This window comes from Rhea pennata, chromosome 13 (genome assembly GCF_028389875.1).
Source record: "Rhea pennata isolate bPtePen1 chromosome 13, bPtePen1.pri, whole genome shotgun sequence".
Taxonomy (NCBI): Eukaryota; Metazoa; Chordata; class Aves; order Rheiformes; family Rheidae; genus Rhea; species Rhea pennata.
The window spans coordinates 1556869-1576986 of record NC_084675.1 but is presented as its reverse complement, the minus strand read 5'-3'; the positions used below and the strand labels follow the sequence as shown (position 1 = coordinate 1576986).

Genomic DNA, 20118 nt, shown 5'->3' with positions numbered 1-20118 from the left:
ATTCAGCAGGCAGACTTGTGACCCCTGTGAGCACCCAGCAGCAGGAGAAGCAGTACCTGAAGGAACATCATTACTCCGGGCCATAGCCCTAGCAGTGTGTTTACACAAAGGATAAGAGCCATAAGAGACGGTCTGATCACTCACACTTGACACAAAATATCCCTGGGCACAACTATGTGACTAAACTATGGGAAGAAGCGGGCAGTCAACAGTGATGCTTCCTTTTCCAGATAAGGCTCTTGCCACCAGAAAGCTTCAGGCAGGACCATCCTGGCAAGGAAGCTCCTGGGGCAGTGCCCAGCATCTAGGTTGCCTGGTGCCTCTAACTACCACTGCCATCCTGGTCTAGCCTGAAGCTATGGCAGGGAAGGAAAGTGACTTGGCTTTTTGGATGTATCTCATATCCACACAAAGGACAACTCAACAGAATAATACTTTGTAAATATTTTTTTTGACTGTCCATGTAGCAACAATTATCAAAAGCATAGTAGACTGCGTTGGCAAGAGTGCAACCTGCCAGATGAAGGGAGGGAAGTTTCTTCTCTGTTCAACACTGGATGCTGGGTCCAGCTTGATCTCGTTCCCTGAGAAAAACTGGAGCAAGTTCAGCAGAGGCCCATGGGAGGGCGAGGGCTGCAGCACAGGAAGGATGGCAAGAAGCCAAGGGAGCAAAAGAAAGCAAAAAGGGAAAATTAATTGCCCTGCACTACCTAAAAGGTGATACAGAGAAGCTACAGCCAAACTCTTCTCCAAGGCATTCTTTGAAAGGACAAGAAGAAGTTGAGACAAATTGCAATGCAGCTAATTCTGACTGGATGTAATGGGAAAATTGTTCCTCAACTGTGTGAGAGTGGTACAGCCCTCAAACAGGCCCTGGGGAGGCAGTAGCATCTATGTCCTCGGAGACTTTCCAAACACAACCAGAGGAGACCTCAGCCACCTCGTCTGGATTTGCTGCCAGCCCTGCATGGAACCCAGGGTTGGATGGGAGCCTTCCCTTGTGCCCTCCATAGTCTTGTCTTGACCTTCTGTGACACCTCAGCTCTACACATGCCCTACAGAGTGAAGGCTGTGATGCCCTGTTCTGCAGCTGCACCATCCTTCCTCCGCCCCAGGCTGAAGTAGCAATTTTCAATGTGCTTGTGCTTCCCCGCCCACAAAGAGCTCTACAGCAAGCAGCTATTTCTAAGCTCTTTTTCTTGGAAAGAGTGTGCTGGCAGGAGGGTGGCAGCAGCAGTCTGCTTTCTGCGGCATGATCCTTCAGCTGGAAAAGGTTTGCTGCAGATTTGTGCTGGGTCAGAGAAAAGGGAACAGGAAACACTGCCAAGATCCTTGACAAAGAGACCTGGAGCTGATTCCTCCCTGGCCAGAGGTCTCCACCTGTCTCTCAGGCTTTTCATCCAAGAGGAGCCCATGCCAGAAACAACACCAGACAGATGGCTTGGCCCAGCCAAGGTGCCCTTCTATTGCAGCTCCAGGGACACACAGATACTGCCTGTCACTCAGCATTAGCTTTCTATAAAGCACCCCTCCTGTCCCATACCAGGCACCAGCTCCACTTCCATGGTCTGTGGGCTTGCTAGGCACTCCTTGCTGCCCATATGGGACACAGAGATCCAGGTCTGGGACCAAGATGTGCAGATGGATGTTGGTCAGCATCTTGGGGGGCTGTATCTGGCCAGTGGAGCATAGGAGGTAGGAACAACTGAGGATCCTGCCAGCCTGGCAAAGGCAGTGGGCCTCTGAGCCAGATGGGACACTGGCTGCAGGACCCCTTGGGCTTAGGGACTCCAGGGTGGAGCTGTGAGATTTTGGAGATGGGGCACCTTTCAGGAGTACTGTAGATGGTCCAAGTCCCAGAGAGGCTGCAGGCAAACAAGACTTTTTAGAGCCATTGCAGGTGTTTGAGAAGGGCTGGGGACGTGAGGGGGGCCTGGGAGCTGTGAAGGCCCTTGCTGGGGTGCTCCAGGGCTGATGTTCAGGGAGCAGCTGGGGCAGGCGTATGCTCTCAGGGGCAACAGAAGGGGCAGAGATGGGTGGGTGGACTGGGTAGGTGTGGACCCATAAGAGACTGTGGCACCTGAGAGCAGATTGGGTGGGGTGGTGAGATTGGGAAGAAGCAGGAGGGAATCTGTGAGTGAAGGAGGATTGGGCAAGGATGTAGGGACCACGGCAGAGCAACAGCACTGAGGCCATGTAGGGTGGGGGGGACCAGGGAATCTGGGGGGGAGGGAACTGGAGCAAGGGTACCAGGGTGATGTAGGGGGACTGGAGTGATACAGAGGCCCAACAGTGATTTGGGGGGAGTGGGGCAGGGCTTAGGTGGATTGGGGAAGATGAGTGGACACTGGGGCAGGGGCATCATGGTGCTGCAAGGGGATCATGGCAGGTACTAGGGGACCAGAGCAGGCAGAGGAAAACTGGGATGATTGATGCAGAGGGACTGGGGCAGGTACAGAGGGAGCTGGGGCAATACACAGGCCCCATGGTGATGTAGCAGGTACCAGGACAGGATCTGGAGGACTGGGGCAAGTGCAGGGGTCCCACGGTGATGCAGAAGGACTGGGGCAGGTGCAGGGGGGGCTGGGGCAGTACACAGGCCCCATGGTGATGTAGGGGGTACCAGGACAGGGGATGGAGGACTGGGGCAATACCGGGTCCCATGATGATGCAGCAGACCTGGGGCAGGCGCAGGGGTACCAGGGTGATGCAAGGGGACTGGGGCAATACAGGGGCCCCACGGGGAGTCAGGCAGCCCGGGGCAGCTGCTCGGGACCTGCGGAAGGCGCAGGCGGCGCCAGGCGGCGGCGGGGCCCGGGGCGGGGCGGGGCCTGGGGCGGTGGCCGCCGCCGGCGGGGCGGGGCCCGGCTCTGCCCCACGTGCTTGTGACGTCCGCGGCGGCCCGGGAGCGCGGCGCGGCGCAGCGCGGCGGGGCCCGGGAGCGCAGCGCGGCGCAGCGCGGCGGGGCCATGCAGCCCCCGGCGGGCCCGGCGGCCTCCCCCGGCCCCGGCCCCGGCCCCGGCGCGCCGGCGGGTTCCGAGCTGCTGCGCTGGCAGTGGCGGGAGGTGCAGGTGCCCTGCCTGGTGGCCGCCTGGATCCTGGTGGCCAGCCTGGCCAAGATCGGTGAGTCCCGGTCCGGTCCGGCTCGGTACAGTACAGTGCTGTACGGCGTAGTATCGCCCCCATTCCTCGCCTCCCCCGGGCACTGCATCGCTGTGCGCTGCCCCGGTGAGCAGTGAGGACACAGGCGTCCGGGTGATGCTCGGGTCTGAGGACGGAGAAGCAGGGCTTGGGGGGGAGCGTTGGGGATATGCCAGCTGCAGGGCAGGTGAAACCTGCTGGGGTAACCCCGGAGAGTAGGGTGGCATCTGGCCCTGTCTGTACCCTGTGATGCCTTGGGCTGGTCATGGCAAGGGGTGTCACCAAATGTCTGCATGCAGAGCCAAGGTTCTGGGGCAAGGGGCTGGAGCCCAGCTGGCATGCCTCCTCTCCTGGGCATGCTGGCACAGCATAACGTGGCCCAGAGGGGATCGCACCAGCCTGGCACAAATCTGCACCACATCCCCCTTCCCTTTCCGTGGGATGCCAAGCAGTGACAAGCTGAGCCATGTGGCAGTGGATGGCAGGGCTCACCTGGGGGTAACTTGAAGGTGCTACCCAGGGACAACCCAGCGGTTTGGTTCCTTTCCCCAAGAATGGAAATGTGGGCACAGAGGAGGGACATTGGGGAGAAGAGAAGCTAAGCAGAGAGGCTGAGCAAAGAGGTTTCACAGCCTGGAAGCTAGCATAGCAGTTGCTCCCAGCAGGGCTGCAGGCAGTTCAATCTCACCAGCCCTGGGAAGGACTTGGTGGTGCCAGTGTTGGGCAAGGTATTGCCCTAGCAGCTTGGATCTGGGTCCATGCCTGGGGACAACTACAGTGGGTTGCTCTGGCTCTAGGTCACTTCTGACTCTTGTGCTGGCCAGCCAGGAGTGTTGTACATACAAACATGCAGCTGGGGAGGAACAGCCCCTACTTCCCCTCTCTGCTGCAAGAGGTTGCTGTGGAAAGGTGCAAGGAGCTGGGGCAGAGGATGTGGTTTGAGCTCCCTGCAGGGTACTGCTGTGGGACTGGCTCTGCTTGTGTCCCTGCTCTCTGTGGTACAGGCAATGTGTGCTGAGAGAGAAGACCAGGCACAGAGCGATGCTGAATGGCTGCGGCCTCCAGTGGGCTGGCTGGTGGCTGCACTTGGGTGCAGGATACTGGGGCACCCTGAGATCTTAGAGGGGATGTCCACATGTGGCGCAGAGCAGGGTCTCAACATCCCCTGGGGCTGGTCCCCTGGAGTGTCTCTGCCTGCTGTGCTGGGCCTCAGCGATGAAACAGTGACCTTGGAAAAGGTTTCCTCCTTTGGACCCAAGCTTTGTGGCATGGGCCCAAGGTGAAAGAGTGGGTATGCCCTTATTTTGGAGATGGTTCAATACTCTGGAAGAAATGTGCATTTGAAGGAATCTCTGGACAACCAGGGATCAGCAGGAGCTCCCAACATACAGCTGTTGCCCTTGGCTGGCCTCTGCTTGTCCCAAGCACCATCAAAACCGCTGCTGTATGCCTCACACTCCTGTTCTAAAATAGAGCCACGAGTGAATTAGGGGGCACTACAAGCTTAAAAATATAACCTTTTGTCTGCAGCTGTGCCACCTCCAGCCACTTTATGCATCTGTCCTAGCTGCAGAAAATCAGAGAAATGATTCCTTTCTCTGACTGTTATTGTCTCTTTCAAACATCTCAGTGGAGCCACTCTTTGTTCAGGTTTCTCTCAATGTTTTTCCCAGTGCACTACCCCTCATTTTTTGCAGGCAGTGTGTGAGGATGCTGGACTTCTGAACTCCCCCCAAACACCCCTTGGTGGACAGGTATGCTGGCACGTGCTAGGGTCAGTGCTTTCCAGACTCAGCTAATGAAACTGGCCTGGGCTTCTGGGCTCATAGTCCCAGCCTGAGGCTGTGTCTTAAGTCCTAGAAGCAGCAAACTAGCTGCCCCTCTGCTGCTGTGGGTCATTCTGCAGGCATATCAAGGCTGAGGGATGGGAGCCCTGGACCTGGCAGCGCTTTTCATGCTGCTTGCTCCATTTTCTCCCTATGGAGCACATGGAGGAGGCAGTTAGCCCTGGGTACATGCAGGTGGTTCTACTACTCAGCAACAGGGAAAAAAGGTACTGATTAAATCCAGAGTGATTCCAGGACATGGATGGTCAAACTTGAGGACTTCTTTGGTTTCTGATCATTACCAAAACCCTCAGTCTCCACCACGATCTTCCAACCTTGAAGCTAGCTGATGGCTTCTCTCTTCCCAGTGGGAAGTGTTGAACTGCATTGAGGTTGGCAGCAGTGATGAGACACAACCCTGATGGCCCATTTTTCCCATTGTTCCAGGCTGTCTGGCTCAGTGCATCCTATGGGTCAGAGTCATACAGTCATAGCCTGGAGCAAGGAGTGAAATCTGGATCCTGAACTGGGAATGCTTTAGGGCTGCAGGCAGTGCTCATGGAGTAGCATCCTGGGAAGACAGTCCCTGGAGATGGAATGGAAACTGAAGTGCGTGCAGCCTCCAGAGCACATAGTGGAGGCTCTTCAGAGACTCAAGGAGATGGAAACAGGGGAGGATGATCTCTGAAAGCAGGAAGGGGGCAATGCTGGCTGTGTAGGCTTGAATCTTGGGTGTAGGCTCATTCACAGGAGCTGTTGCGGTTGTGGCGCTGAGCTGCCAGCTCACAACCCTGTGACTGCAGAGGAGGAAGTGGCCTGGGGCCTGTGTAACAGGGAAATGACACTGTAGGCTCTGTTCTCAGAGGCAGTCACGATGCTGGGGTGCCCTGAGCCAGCAGAGAGCAAATGCTCAGGACAGGGAAAACCAGTTTGAGTGTTGCTTTCCCGCAAAGGGAGGCATAATCTGGGCTCTACGGCCTTTTCCATACTGGTCAGATCATATATCTGTTTTAATGAGATATGAAGAAGAGTGAAATGAGGCACCACTGATGCTGGAAAGCTCAGATGTATCTGCATGGGGCTGGTGGCTCCTCCTGCCTGGTAGACTCTCAAGGCAGGGATACCCAATGCCTCTGTGCTTGGTGTGTTTGAGGGGCATAGGCACAGCGTCCTGAAAGGGAAGCGCAGTCTCCCTACAATGCTTCTGTCTGTGCTTTCCTCAGAGATTCGGGGGTGTTGCTGGTTGGAGAGAACCAACCCTGCCTCATGGCTTTGAGTTTTGCCCTGCACCTGCTTCTCATCCACTTCTGCTCCAACATGCACCACTGGGCAGGGTTTTGCCAGCAGACATTTTTCCACCCAGTAGCATCCAAAGAGGTCCTGACCTTCAGTCCTTGCAGCATATGGTCCCTTGACCCTGTTGTTTCCAGTGGCTACATCTCTCTCTCTGGCTGCTTTCATCGTGGTTTAATTGTTCTGCGGTTTCCACTTGCACCCTGATCAACAGGATGGTGCACCCTGATCAACAGGATGGTGCAGACTGGCCCAAAGTTCTCCCAACTGCAAATCTGTGTTATGGATTTCTGAGTGTGGATAATGGCTCTGAAGTTAATTCACATGTGGCTAAGTTACTGTTGCTGTGGGAACATTAATACTGTAATTCTTGAATAGTGTGTGTAAAATTAGAGCTTTTACCACCCATCCCTACTTGCTGCTCCTGTGATGCAGAGCTCATGTTCTGTGACTTGCTTGTGAGAGTGGCAGCTTCAGTGGGGTGGAAGTGGGATCAGCCCTGTGCAGCGTGAGTACAGGTATAAACCTTTCAGTTCCCTGAGCCCAGGGAACCAGATATCTCTGGGAAACTGAGTTGGTTGCAGTGGTCTTGCTCCAGAGATGCCCAGCACCACCTGTCATGCCTCTATTGCACCATCCCCATGAGTGCTCCTTGTGCAATAACAGAGGGTTTTCCTGTCTATGTTGCTGGGTAGGATTTCTGCAGCCCTCCTCCTCTTTTCTGTAGCCTTCTCCCTCTCCTCTGCTCAAGGCAAAGCAGGAAAATGATGCCAGAGATGCCCAGTGGGGGCCAGATGGTGCAGACTGGCCATGCAGGGTGGCACAAGGTGGGAGACTGGTGGCATGGGTCCTGGAGCAGGGCAGGGACCTGCCTATTCCCTTATTGCTCAGTACTGGGGATGTAGGAATGTGAATCACCTGGGATGCCCTCTTGTTGGAGCAAAAGGCTACGTGTGCAGACTGCATTTCTCTCTTCACTGCTTCTCCCTTCTTTGCCTGAGTTTATGGCCCTGGATAAAGAACAATCGATGAGGGCTGTGAGCCAAAGCAATGTCCGCTTAGCAGCTCTGTGTGTTCTCCCAGGTCCCTCTGCTCGGCCAGGGGATTTCTGCCATGCAGGTGCAGCACAGAGAGTGAATATGGGTTGCCAGTGAGGAGCAGAGAGTGAGGATCTTGGCAATGCTCCTGAGCTTGCAGAAAGGGGTTGGATGTGTCATTTTCTCGAAAACTTCAGAGCTTTGTTCCCGTGGGTGGGAAATGGTTTCACAGTCTGCTTAAATCACTGAGTGAGCATAGTTCGCCCACTGGTGCTGCCTTCCCCAGGCTCACGTGGGATGAGCAGGGCTCTGATGCTGCTTGTGTAGCCATTTAGCAGAAATATTGCTGGGCCGGAGCTCAGCCATCCTTATCTGGGCTATGAGCTTGTTTGGAGGGCTGAAGTCATCATATCAGCACTGCTTCAGTGGAACTACCAGGCAGCACCCCAGCCCCTGTCAGCTGCCAGAGGTGGCCTGATAAGAGGAGGATGCATGGGATGATGGATGCCCTAGGTTCTGTGGCTGTGGTACATAGCTGCAGAGCCATGACAGAAGGGCTGGCTTGGCCCCAGGTGTCTTGTGAATCTTCCCTCATGAGATCTGGCTATGGTTGGTGCTGGAGCTGCAGCTCATGCCTCCCTGGTGCTTGCTGCTCTGCCCTTGCCAGTTGTGGCAGTGTTCCTAGGAGGTTAGGTTACAGCAGGGGAACAATCCTGTAGCTTGCTAGGATTGTACAGACAAGGCTTACCATACCAAGGAGTAGTGCAGATCACTGCAAAGGACTGAATCAAAGAAAAGCAGTCCTTATCCTGTATATTTAGTTGTGGGCTCAGAGCTAGCTGATTCTGCTTAGGAACTAGATCTTTGTTGCTGATTAATCTAATTCAGTGCTCAGCAGCAATCAAGGAAATCAAATCAATCTAGAAGTGTTAGAATGGAGTAAAAAAAACAACATCAGGAGGCCAATACCTGAGTGTCCATGGTGTTTGCACCTTGGGGATGCTGGGACTGGTCCCAGAATGGATACAGCAGGATTGGGACAAGTTCAGGGAAGGAAAGCAAGGGCAACAGAGATATGGAAACCTACTGAGGAAGCATTGCCTATTCCAGAGCTTCTCTAGAGCAATGAGAGATGAGACATTGGGCTAGGCAGACCATAGCCTGTCCATGTGGGTCCCCAAGGAGGGAAGAAGCCAAGTGTCCTAGGGTCTTTATGTGACCACAGCACAGCTTTCCTTCCAAAAGGAGACATGGGGTGGGATGAATTGGCACAAGTAATGGACAGACCTAATCCAGCTAAAGGTCTTTAGGAGCTGAGTTTTGGATGGGCAGCAGGTCTGGGCACGCAGCCAAGTTATGGCTCAGCAGCTGCTCTGATGTACCTTGTGCCTGCAGGGTACCTAGAGGCAAACTGCTCAGAGATGGCTCGGGGAGTGCCTGGAGGAACCCGCACCCCAAAAGAAGGATTCTTTCCGTTAACCCTGATATTCTCAGGTGGAAACCTTGAACATGTGAACAGCTTCCCAGCATGCTACAGAAGGGGGTGGATGTCACAAGTGCTGACTGGACTGACTGCAAGAACTCAGCTGTGAGGGCAAAATTGGTGTGACCCTCGCCAGCCTTCCCCCATGGGCTGCCTTCAGGAATAGCAAAAATACAGCACCTCAAGCTAGGGAGAAGAAATATACAGGGATGGGAAGTTGTCCTTGTGGCCTTTCTGGGAAGCTGGTATGATTCGAGTTTACATAGGGTAACCTGGCCTTAGGGATCAGGCTGCCTGGAGGACTGGGAGCTGACTGGCTGGCGTGGCATCCCACTGGCTTGTGCTTGACTGCAGACTCATTACCACAGAGCATACACAGAAATATGAGGGTATAATCTGCTTGGGTAAAAAATGTATATCCTATTTTGTAGCAGTTTAAGATTTGGTCCAAACTTCACATTGAATAAATAAATTATTCAAAGTGTCTGTAAATCTACAGTTTCCATGCTCCTTCTTTTTCTGTGTGCAGGTAGGTTACCTAGTACTGAGGAAGGCTGCACTCTGAGGAGGAAGCTAGCTGACTTGCTGCAGTGTTTTGCATGCTTCTCTGTTTGCTTGCTCAGACAGCTGCAGACAAGGTCACCCCGCTGCCAGGGCTGAGCCTCCCAGTATCTGAATGGGGCAAAGTGTCCCTGTGACCAGGGTGCCCTCACCTGAACAGCAGCCAGCATTGCTTGTGATGCTATAAACATGCTCACTGACTGGCTTTTTTCTTTAAGCATAGATGCCAGAGGCCAAAAAAGAAAACTACCCAGCTGCTTGGCTTATTAGACAGCGTCTTGGGAGGAGAGGGAGGCTCCAAAGATACTAGGAATTGAAATTGTGACCAGAGAGTTTCCTGTGGCCAGCTAGCTGGAAGGTCTTTTGTGCACACATGGCCACAAAACAACCTTAAATGCTCTGTTGTTCTCCCCCTTCCCCTTGGGGGCAGCTGTGCCCCAGCCAACCATTTTGTGGAGCCTGTGGATTTAAGATGTTCTGTCCACATGCCCCTTTGGCTGATGTTGGCATTCTTCCTTTCCTTCCAGTTTTCCATCTGTCAAGGAAGGTGACGTCGGTTGTCCCAGAGAGCTGCCTCCTCATCCTGCTGGGGCTGGGCCTGGGGGGCATCGTGTTGGCCGTGGCAAAGAAAGCCGAGTACCAGCTGGAGCCCAACATGTTCTTCCTCTTCCTCCTGCCCCCTATAGTCCTAGACTCAGGCTACTTCATGCCCAGCCGGCTGTTCTTCAACAACATCGGTGCAATCCTCACCTACGCGGTGGTGGGCACGCTCTGGAACTCCTTCGCCACCGGCATGGCACTCTGGGGGCTGCACCGGGCTGGGCTCATGGGTGGGTGCACAGGGCCCAGACCTGCAGGGTGTGGGGTGCAGCACCAGATTGGGCTATGGACTTTCCAGATTGGGTTGCACTATGGGCTGTATCTGCAAATGATGGTTAGAAGGTGCAAGGTGCCACCGAGCTCAGAGATGTCTGTCTGGCCCCAGTGCAGATTCCCAGCAGGTGTTGTAGGAGCAGGCTGATGCTCCCATCCCAAAAATAACTCCCTGACAGCAAGTGTCTGCCAGGGCATTAAGCGTGTGGAATAAATGGGCCCTGTTTGGCACTGGGCTGACTCACAATTTTTGTAAAATTGCCTATCCTTGGCTAGAGCTGCTGGCCCTGGCTGGACTGGACTGTATTTCAAGGTCTCTTGAGCCTATGGAGGCTGTCTGGTGCCTGGCCCTGAGATAGGGTTGCCCAGCTCTCTTTGGTGTATACCTGCCTGAGGTGAAATGATGATGCACCTAGGTGCTGAGGGCAACACCCAAATCCTGCTCCCCCATGTTGCTGTGAGGATGTGCTGATCCTACAAGGCGGCTTTGGGTCCCCAGTGGCCTGAGACCACCCCCTGGCTCAACCCACTATGCTCTGAGCTGGGACACTGCAGCCAAACTGCCAGGAGCAGGTAGGGGATAATCTTGCTTCAGCAGACAGGCTACTTCACTTGGTGAAAGGGGCATTGGTGCTGGTGGTGCAACTGAGCTCAGCCCTTCTGTCCTGGCAGATCCCGGTGTCAAGGCCGGACTGATGGATTTCCTGCTCTTCGGCAGCCTTATCTCGGCTGTGGACCCCGTGGCGGTGCTGGCTGTCTTTGAAGAGGTCCATGTGAACGAGACCCTCTTCATCATTGTGTTTGGCGAGTCCCTCCTAAACGATGCTGTCACTGTGGTGAGTTGGAAAAGTGGAGCCTGATATGGGCTGAGGGTGCTAGAGTTCCTCGTAACAGGTAGAAGATGCACATGACTTCCCCAAGCCTGGGGAGACCCATGCCCTGCTCTCAGGGCTGCTCCGCTCTCCTGGTCCTGAGAAAAAGGGGGCAATGAGCATGTGCTTTACCTACTGAAATGAGCTGTGTCCCCAGGCAGACGTGGGACTGGCAATGCTTCTTCTGCACAGACTGTCCTGCCTGCAGCTGCTGCCTCTTTCAAGGCAGGGCCATACCCTACCTTCCCCAAGGGATTTGTGTTGCCTGCAGGTGCTATACAAGGTGTTCAACTCTTTTGTGGAGCTGGGCCCAGAACACATCCATGCCATGGACTATGTGAAGGGGGTAGGTGAGTATGTGCCCCATCAGCCCCTCCATTTTTTCCCCCAGCATGCAAGTGTGGCAGGGGGAAAGCATAGTCACCATTGTGCAGTGGGGTGGGTGCTGAGCACCTGGAGCTCTGATACTCCTTCCTAGCTGTTGTGTGGATCGAGCATGCACTGGCCATCAGGCCATAAGCTGTCAGATGGTGCGTGCTCTGGCAGGGACCCAGGCAGGAGCATGGGGCTCAACTGGCCCAGCATGGTGAGGCTATGGGGCCCAGGAGCTGAGCTTGCTTGCTCGTGTTGGGCCCCAAGGGTGCAAATGAGCCTTCTCCCCGCAGTCTCCTTCTTCCTTGTGAGCCTGGGGGGCACGGCCGTGGGGCTGCTTTTTGCCTTCCTCCTGGCCCTGATCACGCGGTTCACCAAGCGTGTGCGCATCATTGAGCCTCTCTTCGTCTTCCTCCTGGCCTATGTTGCGTATCTTGCTGCTGAGATGGTCTCACTGTCCTCCATCCTGGCGTGAGTACTGGGGTGTCCCTCCGGGATATCCAGGAAAGTGGGGGCACTGTGCTGAGCAATGAGAAGCTGCAAGCAGGCCTGCTTATCCTCTTGCAGTAGAGTCGTGCTGACTCCTTCTGCCCCTCTGCAGGGTCACCTTCTGTGGGATCTGCTGCAAGAAGTACGTGGAAGCCAACATCTCCCAGAAATCCCGTACCACTGTCAAGTACACCATGAAGACTCTGGCAAGTAGCTCAGAGACCATCATTTTCATGTTCCTGGGCATCTCGGCTGTGGATACTTCCAAGTGGGCGTGGGATACAACGCTGGTGCTAGGCACTCTGCTCTTCATCCTGCTCTTCAGAGCCGTGGGTCAGTCTGCCCGGCTATGCTTCTGGCTGGTAGTGCCCAGCCCTTTCCATGCCAAAAAGCTGTATCCCTCAAGAGGACTGGGGCAGGGGGCCAGCCACAGCTCCTGGCCTGGGCTTTGCCCTTTCTCCAGGAGCAGGCAGGACTTTAACAGCATCCAAGGCTCTCTTTCCCCTTCTTCCCTAGGCGTTGTCCTCCAGACCTGTGTGCTCAACCGCTTTCGTCTCATTCCCCTGGACAGGATTGATCAGGTGGTCATGTCATATGGCGGCCTCCGTGGAGCTGTTGCCTTTGCCCTGGTCATCCTGCTGGATGGGGCAAAGGTCAAAGCCAAGGACTACTTTGTGGCAACAACCATCGTGGTGGTGTTCTTCACTGTCATTGTGCAGGTCAGGGTGAGCTCTGTGCCCATCTGGTCACCATACCCTGTCTCTAGTGCTCCCCTCTAACCCAGAGCTGGCTTTTGGGCAAGGCTGGTGCACAATACCGAACAGCCTGTATGCTTGGGATATGCCCCTTTCTTCTGCAGCCCATTCACCCAACCAGGAGACCAGGAGGACTCAGATCTGGGCATCAATCTGTCTCTCTATGAACATCTTGCCCCTGCCTCTCTGCACTGATGCTGCAGCTGCTTCTGCTAGTGTTGGCTGGGTGAGGGGCCCGTATGTATCAGCAGTGGGCTGGGGTGGGAGAAAGGGAAGGTCTGGTTATTGCCTTCCCTTGGCAGAGAGCTTGCAACCCTGTCTCCTCCAGCCCTGGCCCTCAGAGCATCTTCTCTAGCCTTGCTACAGCAATGCGCTGTGCAGCTGGCATGTGGGAAAAGCAGACTGCCAGGCATCCCATGAGCCCACAGGTGCCTGCTGCACCCCTCCTCTGGCCAGTGCTTTGCTTCTTTTGCAACTTTTAGTGCTCACTGCCTCTCTGGCACCCCATACATCACGTGGCTGCCATGCAGGACTGCCTGAGATGGCTGTCATGATGGTGTAGCTATGACCCAGGTTGTTTCTCCACTGCAACAGAGTGCATCTGGCCAAGCTGCTTTCTTTACAAGCCTGCTGAGTGCCCGTAGCTCTGATACTCCTACACCCCTGAAAGGTACCAGGCCAAATCCATGGCTGAGCCACCCTCTCGGCCTATGAGGAAGCTGTACCATAGATTGACATGGGCTGGGTGGAGGGGCAAGGGGGATGGGGAGAGGAGAGAGGGGCTGCTCACCTGGACACTGGTACCCTTATGGGATTGTCCAATCCCCAGACACTGGCCATCACCTGGAGTCCCAGGCTCAGCAGCTTCGCTTAGTAGTGGCACATGTGGTTTGCACAGATGCTTTCCCTGGGCAAGTGATGCTGGTTCTACTCCTGAGCACCAGCCGTGTAGCATCCTATCTCCCAGTTTTTCCCTTGCCCTCTGCTACCATTGCAGGGCCTCACCATCAAACCCCTGGTGACATGGCTGAAGGTGAAGCGCAGTGACCACCACAAGCCCACGCTGAATGAGGAGCTGCATGAGCATGTAGGTGCTGGTGCCGGAGCTGCCCCAGCTCCTCACATCACCGGGGCTGAGTGAGAGCAATTCGGGGCCTCAGCACCGCTAGGCATGCTCAGCCCTGGCATGCAGGGTGTGTCTCCACCACTCTCACCCTGTTCTCCCCCTCAAGGCCTTTGATCACATCCTGGCAGCAGTGGAGGACATTGTGGGGCACCATGGCTACCATTACTGGCGGGACAAGTGAGTATCTCACCTGCAATCCTCCCTAGGCCCCCACTCTAGGCAGGGCAGCATGAGCAGAAAGGCCATTTGTCCCTTTGTCCATCCATCTGGAAGTACACAGTCTGGCAATAGCTTTGCTTTCATGGAGCAGACCAAGGCTGCAGAGGTATCTCAGAGAGACACTGGGCAGGTGTGAGTGGGACAGCATGCCTGTGGTTCAGGTTGGTGTTGTTTGCTGGTACCGCAGCAGCTCTGAGGCCTCAGGATGTCCGTGGTGCCTGGTGGTAGCTGCCCCGGGGCATACCATATCTCCCAAGGATGGAGCTGTGCTGGGGAATGAAGCTTGACAAGGGACCAGCCCTGTTAAAACCTTGGGATTGTTTTTCTGCAACACCATGACAGGAAAAGGATGCCAAAAGCCTGTTTCCTGGAGGGGAAGTGCTCCAGCTGGGGAGTAATTCTGACCCAAGTCCTATCCCCATCATTAGTTCTGCCCATCACTCCCTCAGGCCTGCCAAGTTTCTGGCTTGCCGTTGGCCAAGGACAAAGGGTCAGTGTGTTCCCATCTTCCTCCTGTCCCCCCTACAGTGGTCTGCCCCTGGGAACAGCCAGATCCTCCACACCCAACCTGCTTTTACCATGCTTTGAGCGCTTGTGACCTTGCACAGGCAGAAGGCACCTGACCCTTATACCTACTTGCGCCTTCATGGCAGCTAAACCACCCTTGTCTGCATTTCGTGCCAGATGGGAACAGTTTGACAAGAAGTACCTGAGCCAGCTTTTGATGAGGAAATCTGCCTACAGGCTCCGGGATGAGATCTGGGATGTTTATTACAAGCTGAACATCCGTGACGCTATCAGCTTTGTGGACCAGGTAGCGGTGAATGGGCATGCCACAGGAGCTGGGCCAATGGGATGGAGTGAGATGGCCCTGATGGAGCTGGAAGAGCCAGCTGGGTCCTATCTGGCTTCTGGCCTGGAGTAGCAGTTCCTCCTGTGCATGACTGCACACGTCCTTTCTGGCTGAGGCATTAGAGAACTTCCCACTGGTGCACAGGCCCATGATGAGAAGTCTAGCCTGGCCTTGTTTGCAATATAGTCATGCTGATAGGGACAGAGGGATGCAGATCCCATGATGGGCCTAGGGAATGACTATTCATGCAGCTCCTTTGAGCACCAGTACTTGGTCTGTCTACTGGGACATCTGCATAGCATGCCGCAGGAAGTGTGTGGCAGCTCCTGCAGGTGTCACATGCCTCCCCAGAGCACTCTGCCTTGCTGGCTTATGGCCTGGCACCAACCTAGGCCCAGTGGTGCATGGGCACCAGGGGAGGCTGGTGACTCTCATGCGGCCCAGCTGGCTTTCTGGCTACCCTGACACCTGCCGCACTCTTTCCATAGGGTGGCCATGTGGTCTCTGCTGCCAAGCTGGCATTGCCCTCTATGCCCAGCCGCACGTCCATGTCAGAGTCGTCCGTCACAAACCTTCTGTGAGTACGAGCACCCTGAGCTCCCAGCCTCTAGGCAGACCCCACTGGACCCTGTAGCTGCCTACTCTTACTGCTGTTAAATTTTGATGGTACAAGCTGTGTTGGAGCAGGAGCCCTGCTCCATGATCCCATCTCCCCTGGCCAGACTCCCCACTCTCATCCCACAGAGCTGTGCTGCCCCACTACCTCAAAACCCTGCTGTCTGGCATGCCCCATGGGCTGGTCCACAGCTGTAGGTGGGGCTGGCTGCCAGTTATGGGCCCTGCCCAGGGCAGCAATGGGTGCTCCAGCTCCACCTCACCCTCTAGGAGGGAGAGTGGCAGTGGCGCATGCCTGGACCTGCAGGTGATTGACACAGTGCGGAGCCGCCGAGACAAGGAGGATGCCGTGATGCACCATGTGCTGCGAGGGAGCCTTTACAAACCCCGCAGGAGGGTGAGCATCCTTTGGGACATGACAAATGGCTAAAACTAAGTGTAACAGCACCCTACATGGGAGGAGGGATGGAGGATGCTCTGTGGGGCTGGCTGCTCACCCTGTGTCTCTTTGCCTCTCCCTTGGCCAGTACAAGGCCAGCTACAGCCGTCACTTCATCTCTCCAGATAAACAAGAGCGGCAAGACAAAGAAATCTTCCGTCAGAACATGAAAAGGCGACTGGAGACCTTTAAATCCACAAAGCACAACATCTGCTCTTCCAAGAGCAAAGCCAGGCTAAAGGAAAAGGGCAGGAAAAAGGCAAGTGCTCCCCAGTCTCACGCTTCCTCGCTAACTTAGATATTCAGCCTCCCCCAGGCTGTGGACAGTGAGGTCCTTCAGTGGGTAGATGAGGTGCTACAGGGCACTGGCATCTCCAAAGCCACTGAGGAGAGCAGAGACAGGCTCCAGGGCCTCATCTCAGTTCTGTGTGTGCTTTGCATAAGCAGTGCGAGTGCACAGCTAGTATTGACCATACACAGAGGCACATAAGAGTTGCATGTCCATGTGTTCCTATTGTGTGAGAACAACCTTGAGATACTTGTTTCTTTGGAAAGTGGTTGTGAGCCCTAGAGGAACATTTTCAACCTGCCACAGGAGCGAAAAGCTTGTTTTCAAAGTGCACTCAGTGTAAAGTAGTCTGAATGTTGTTGCATATCCAAGAGAGAAATGTGACATGGCTTCTCAAGTTGTGCCTTTGATGTCTGCCACATGTGATGGCTTTTGAAACCCTTTCAACTGGGCTGTTTATTACTGAGCCATGAAGGTGCCAAACCTCAGGACTGGGAACAACTGGCTGCCAACTATGAGCCAGCTGGGGTGAGAGTATGTCTCCCTGGAGGCTTCTGTGGCCTCAAGAGCTGTCTGGAGGTGGGGCTCAGGGTTTGCACAAGATAGGTCCCGACACTGCCTTTTCCTTCACAGAAAGGCATCTCTCTGACCAGCGATTCACCCAATGGGAAGACACAAAGAAATGTCCCCTGGCAGGAGGCAGGTAAGGCCAGCAGGCTGGCAAGATGACTCTCCAGGACTTGGTTTGCAGATCCTGGCAATGGAATCTTGCTCGGTCAATTGGGGTGGGATGGGAAAATCCCTTTGCACCTGCTTGCTGCCCCACTGCTAGCTTGGTGGTGGGACAGCACTGCAGGTTGGGCTGGCAGCAAGTTCTTCTCCAATGGATGCTTGCTCCCTGGAGGGTGAGCTTGCAGGGGTGGCCCATCCTCCAACCATCCTCTCATGTCTGGCTGCAGCTCCAGTCTTGGTGATGGTCAGCTCAGATGAGGAGGAGAGCAACAGCTCGGAGACAGAAAGAGAGGATGATGAAGGGATTGTATTCATTGCTCGAGCCACCGATGAGGTCCTGCAGCGAAAGAAGACTCCTGGTAGGGACCAGCACTCCCACAGTGGGCAGGGGAGTAGCCACCATGTAGTTTGTCTTCATTCTACCTAGGAAGCTAAGTTGCCCTCAGCCTGGGCAAAACCAAAGTCAGGAGAGCAGGGGAGAGTTGCTCTTCTCTATAGCCCATGGAGGCATGGCAGAGCCTCTCTGGGCTTCCTGGCAGCTCCTGCATCCCTGAGTCATCTGAAGACTCCCCAGTTGGTATCTCTGGCCCTGGCAGTGTTTGCAGGGCCCAGGGAGAGAGCAACATTCCTCTTACTGTCCTCCTTTCTGCATTCCCAGGCAGCCTGGATGTCTGCCCCAGCCCCTGCATCATCCCACCATCTCCCACTTTGGCAGAGAAGGAACTGCCATGGAAAGGAGACCAGGCTGATCTGGCTGTTTATATCTCCTCGGAAACTACCAAAATCGTGCCAGTGGATATGCAGAAAGCGTGGAACCAAAGCATCTCTTCCCTGGAGAGTGTCGCTTCCCCACCAGGCATCGAGACAGGACCCCAGCACAAGAGATTTACTTGCCCAGTGCTGGAAGAGCAACCCCAGTCTGCTAGCCAGGTGACACCAGAGCAGAGCTCCTGCTTCCAGTTCCCTAGCCATATCTCTAGGAGCAGCAGGTCACAGAGTGATAGCAGCCCAGATGGAATTGAGCAGCAGGAGCTGCAGCCTTTGATGGCTGCGGAGGAGCTGAGCAGGACAATGCCCTCCACAGAATCCAGGTGGCTCATCCAGTTCAACAAAGCAAGCCACCTTTGAGGCAGACTGTGGATGGGGAGGGGGCTGGGGAGTTGCAGACAGGCTGCAACCAGCTGACTGCTCTGCTGTCTTGCTTTGTAAAGCTTGTGTACGTCTCCATAAATTCTACAAGTGGCATGAGATCTTGGTACTCCTGCTGGAGCTGTGCTCCAGACTGGGCTTTGCCCGCACACCTATCAATGCAAAATTGGTAGGTAAATGAGCTTCATGCTGCAATAGTGGGTGCCATCCACCCAGAGAGGTACAGACACAAAACTTCTTTCTTCCTCTCTGGTGCTTACAATCCTTGCCGCCCTGGGAGGCCAGAACTGTTCCTTCCAGAGCTCGGATCCCAGCCTTAATTGATTCTGCCACAGCTGTGCCACCCTGAGGTTTGGGGGTCCTGGCTGACAGGGTGTGACTGCTCACAGGTGTTAGGGCACAAACTGATTTTCCAGCATGCCCTTGCATAGGAGGCCTCACAGGCAAAGGACAGGGAGTGGAGGCCAGTGCATGAGAGACAGCTTGTCTCCATAAAGTGACTGAGCCATTGGCTTCAGTGCTGCCATAGTGCTGGTTTCCCTACAGCAAGCATAGACTTTGGCCATGAGGCAAGAGATTGGCTCCTTTCCATGGCAGCTCCATGTTCCCCATGTTATGGATATAGCACGGAGTCAATGCTTTGACTTTCTCAGGACTGAGACCTGCGTTCCTGGGGATCGGCAACACCAGGAGCCAGACTCCTGAACACGCACACACAGGGGGAGTCTCTTAGCAGCCAACCTGCTGTGTCAACCTCACCTTTTGTCTGGATGTGTTCCCAATATCTGCTGTTGTTCAGCTCCCCGGCTTTGTAGGAGGCAGCTGCCCAGCACAGTATCCTGAGTATTCATCCTGCCTGCATCCCAGTTCCTCCAGTTGCCTGAAGTCCATCAGCCAGGAGGGCCAGCTACAGTGAGAGGAGGGGAACAAGTGGGACAAGCAGCAGATGTGAATGAACATCAGGAGCAGGTACAAAAGGGGAGAGTTGAGAGCATCCTTGAGGTAGAAATGGCCCATGAAGTGAATCATTTCTGGTGTGATCACGAGGGGCAAGAACCGGGCCCCAAGAGCTGCTGGACACATGAAAGCTCAAGCACAGCAGTATTCATCAATGGTGACCTGGGCTATTAGAGCTAAATGTTAAGCCCATGGGGTTTCTCCCAGCAGATCAAGTAAATAACTGCCTGGTCCAGGCTGGTTAGGGGTGTTGAGACAGCAGGTGTTGAGGGGACACTTAGATGTGCTCAGTAAGCAGTACTAGAACCCAGCATGGGATAAGCAAGCTTGTGGTACCCACTGGTACTGTTAGAAAGGCTCAGCAAAGGCCATTCTGCTCTGTACCTGCCCCACCAACTTGAATGTGAGTGAGGTTTTGGAAGGCTTTTATATAGTTTTGCATTTCTTGTATGCCTTATTCTGGTTTTGATTTCTGATATTGGGCTATATTAAATCTCTAGCTGGGTCAGTGTTTTCTGTAGCCATGGGCACCACAAATGACTCAAGGATTATCTTATTTGCAAGAATATTGTTTTAATGTGAAAATATATGAAGACTATTTTGTAATGTTCAATAAATTGGAGTTGGAGCAGATGTCACCATCTGGTCTCACTGCTATCTGGGAACATTTGCACATCTTGCTTCCTACAGCTTATGGTTTGGTTCTCCCTCATGAATGCCACATCCTCATGCCTCTCTGCTCTTCTTCACCCTAGGACACAGCCCATCTCTCATATTTGATGTGCCTAACTGGCTTTCCTAGTTCAATAATGTTTTTGCTGAAAATGTGAAGTTCTTTCCAAATAGAAGCTTACTTGCAGCATTGGTGTAACACCCAATCCATCATTATGTTATTTCTCACTAGAGCATCCAGCAAGAGGCTAGCAGGCTGCCTGCTGTCTCCAAGTTTAGCTCTGTGCTGCTGTCTTCCGAATGGCCATTCCTGCTTAGCATCATGTTTGCCTGCTCAACAGCACAGGGCTGACAGCCCATAACTT

General features: G+C 54.4%; 1 protein-coding gene across 3 annotated transcripts; it reads left to right on the top strand.

The window, feature by feature from the left end:
- Positions 1-2969: 2969 nt before the first annotated feature.
- On the top strand, positions 2970-19714 carry SLC9A5 (solute carrier family 9 member A5). Of its 3 annotated transcripts, XM_062586562.1 has the most exons (16): positions 2970-3123; positions 9869-10171; positions 10887-11050; positions 11358-11436; positions 11752-11929; positions 12060-12280; positions 12464-12666; positions 13700-13789; positions 13935-14005; positions 14732-14861; positions 15389-15477; positions 15786-15912; positions 16043-16213; positions 16877-16946; positions 17203-17334; positions 17634-19714. In XM_062586562.1, exons 1-16 carry the CDS (start codon positions 2970-2972, stop codon positions 18101-18103), a joined length of 2652 nt encoding a protein of 883 aa, XP_062442546.1. In that variant the 3' UTR covers positions 18104-19714. The 3 variants fall into 3 exon arrangements, with proteins under 3 accessions (XP_062442546.1, XP_062442547.1, XP_062442548.1); XM_062586563.1 differs by lacking the exons at positions 2970-3123; positions 9869-10171 and adding an exon at positions 10646-10787; XM_062586564.1 differs by lacking the exons at positions 2970-3123; positions 9869-10171 and having other exon boundaries at positions 10985-11050; positions 11358-11432.
- Positions 19715-20118: the final 404 nt, after the last annotated feature.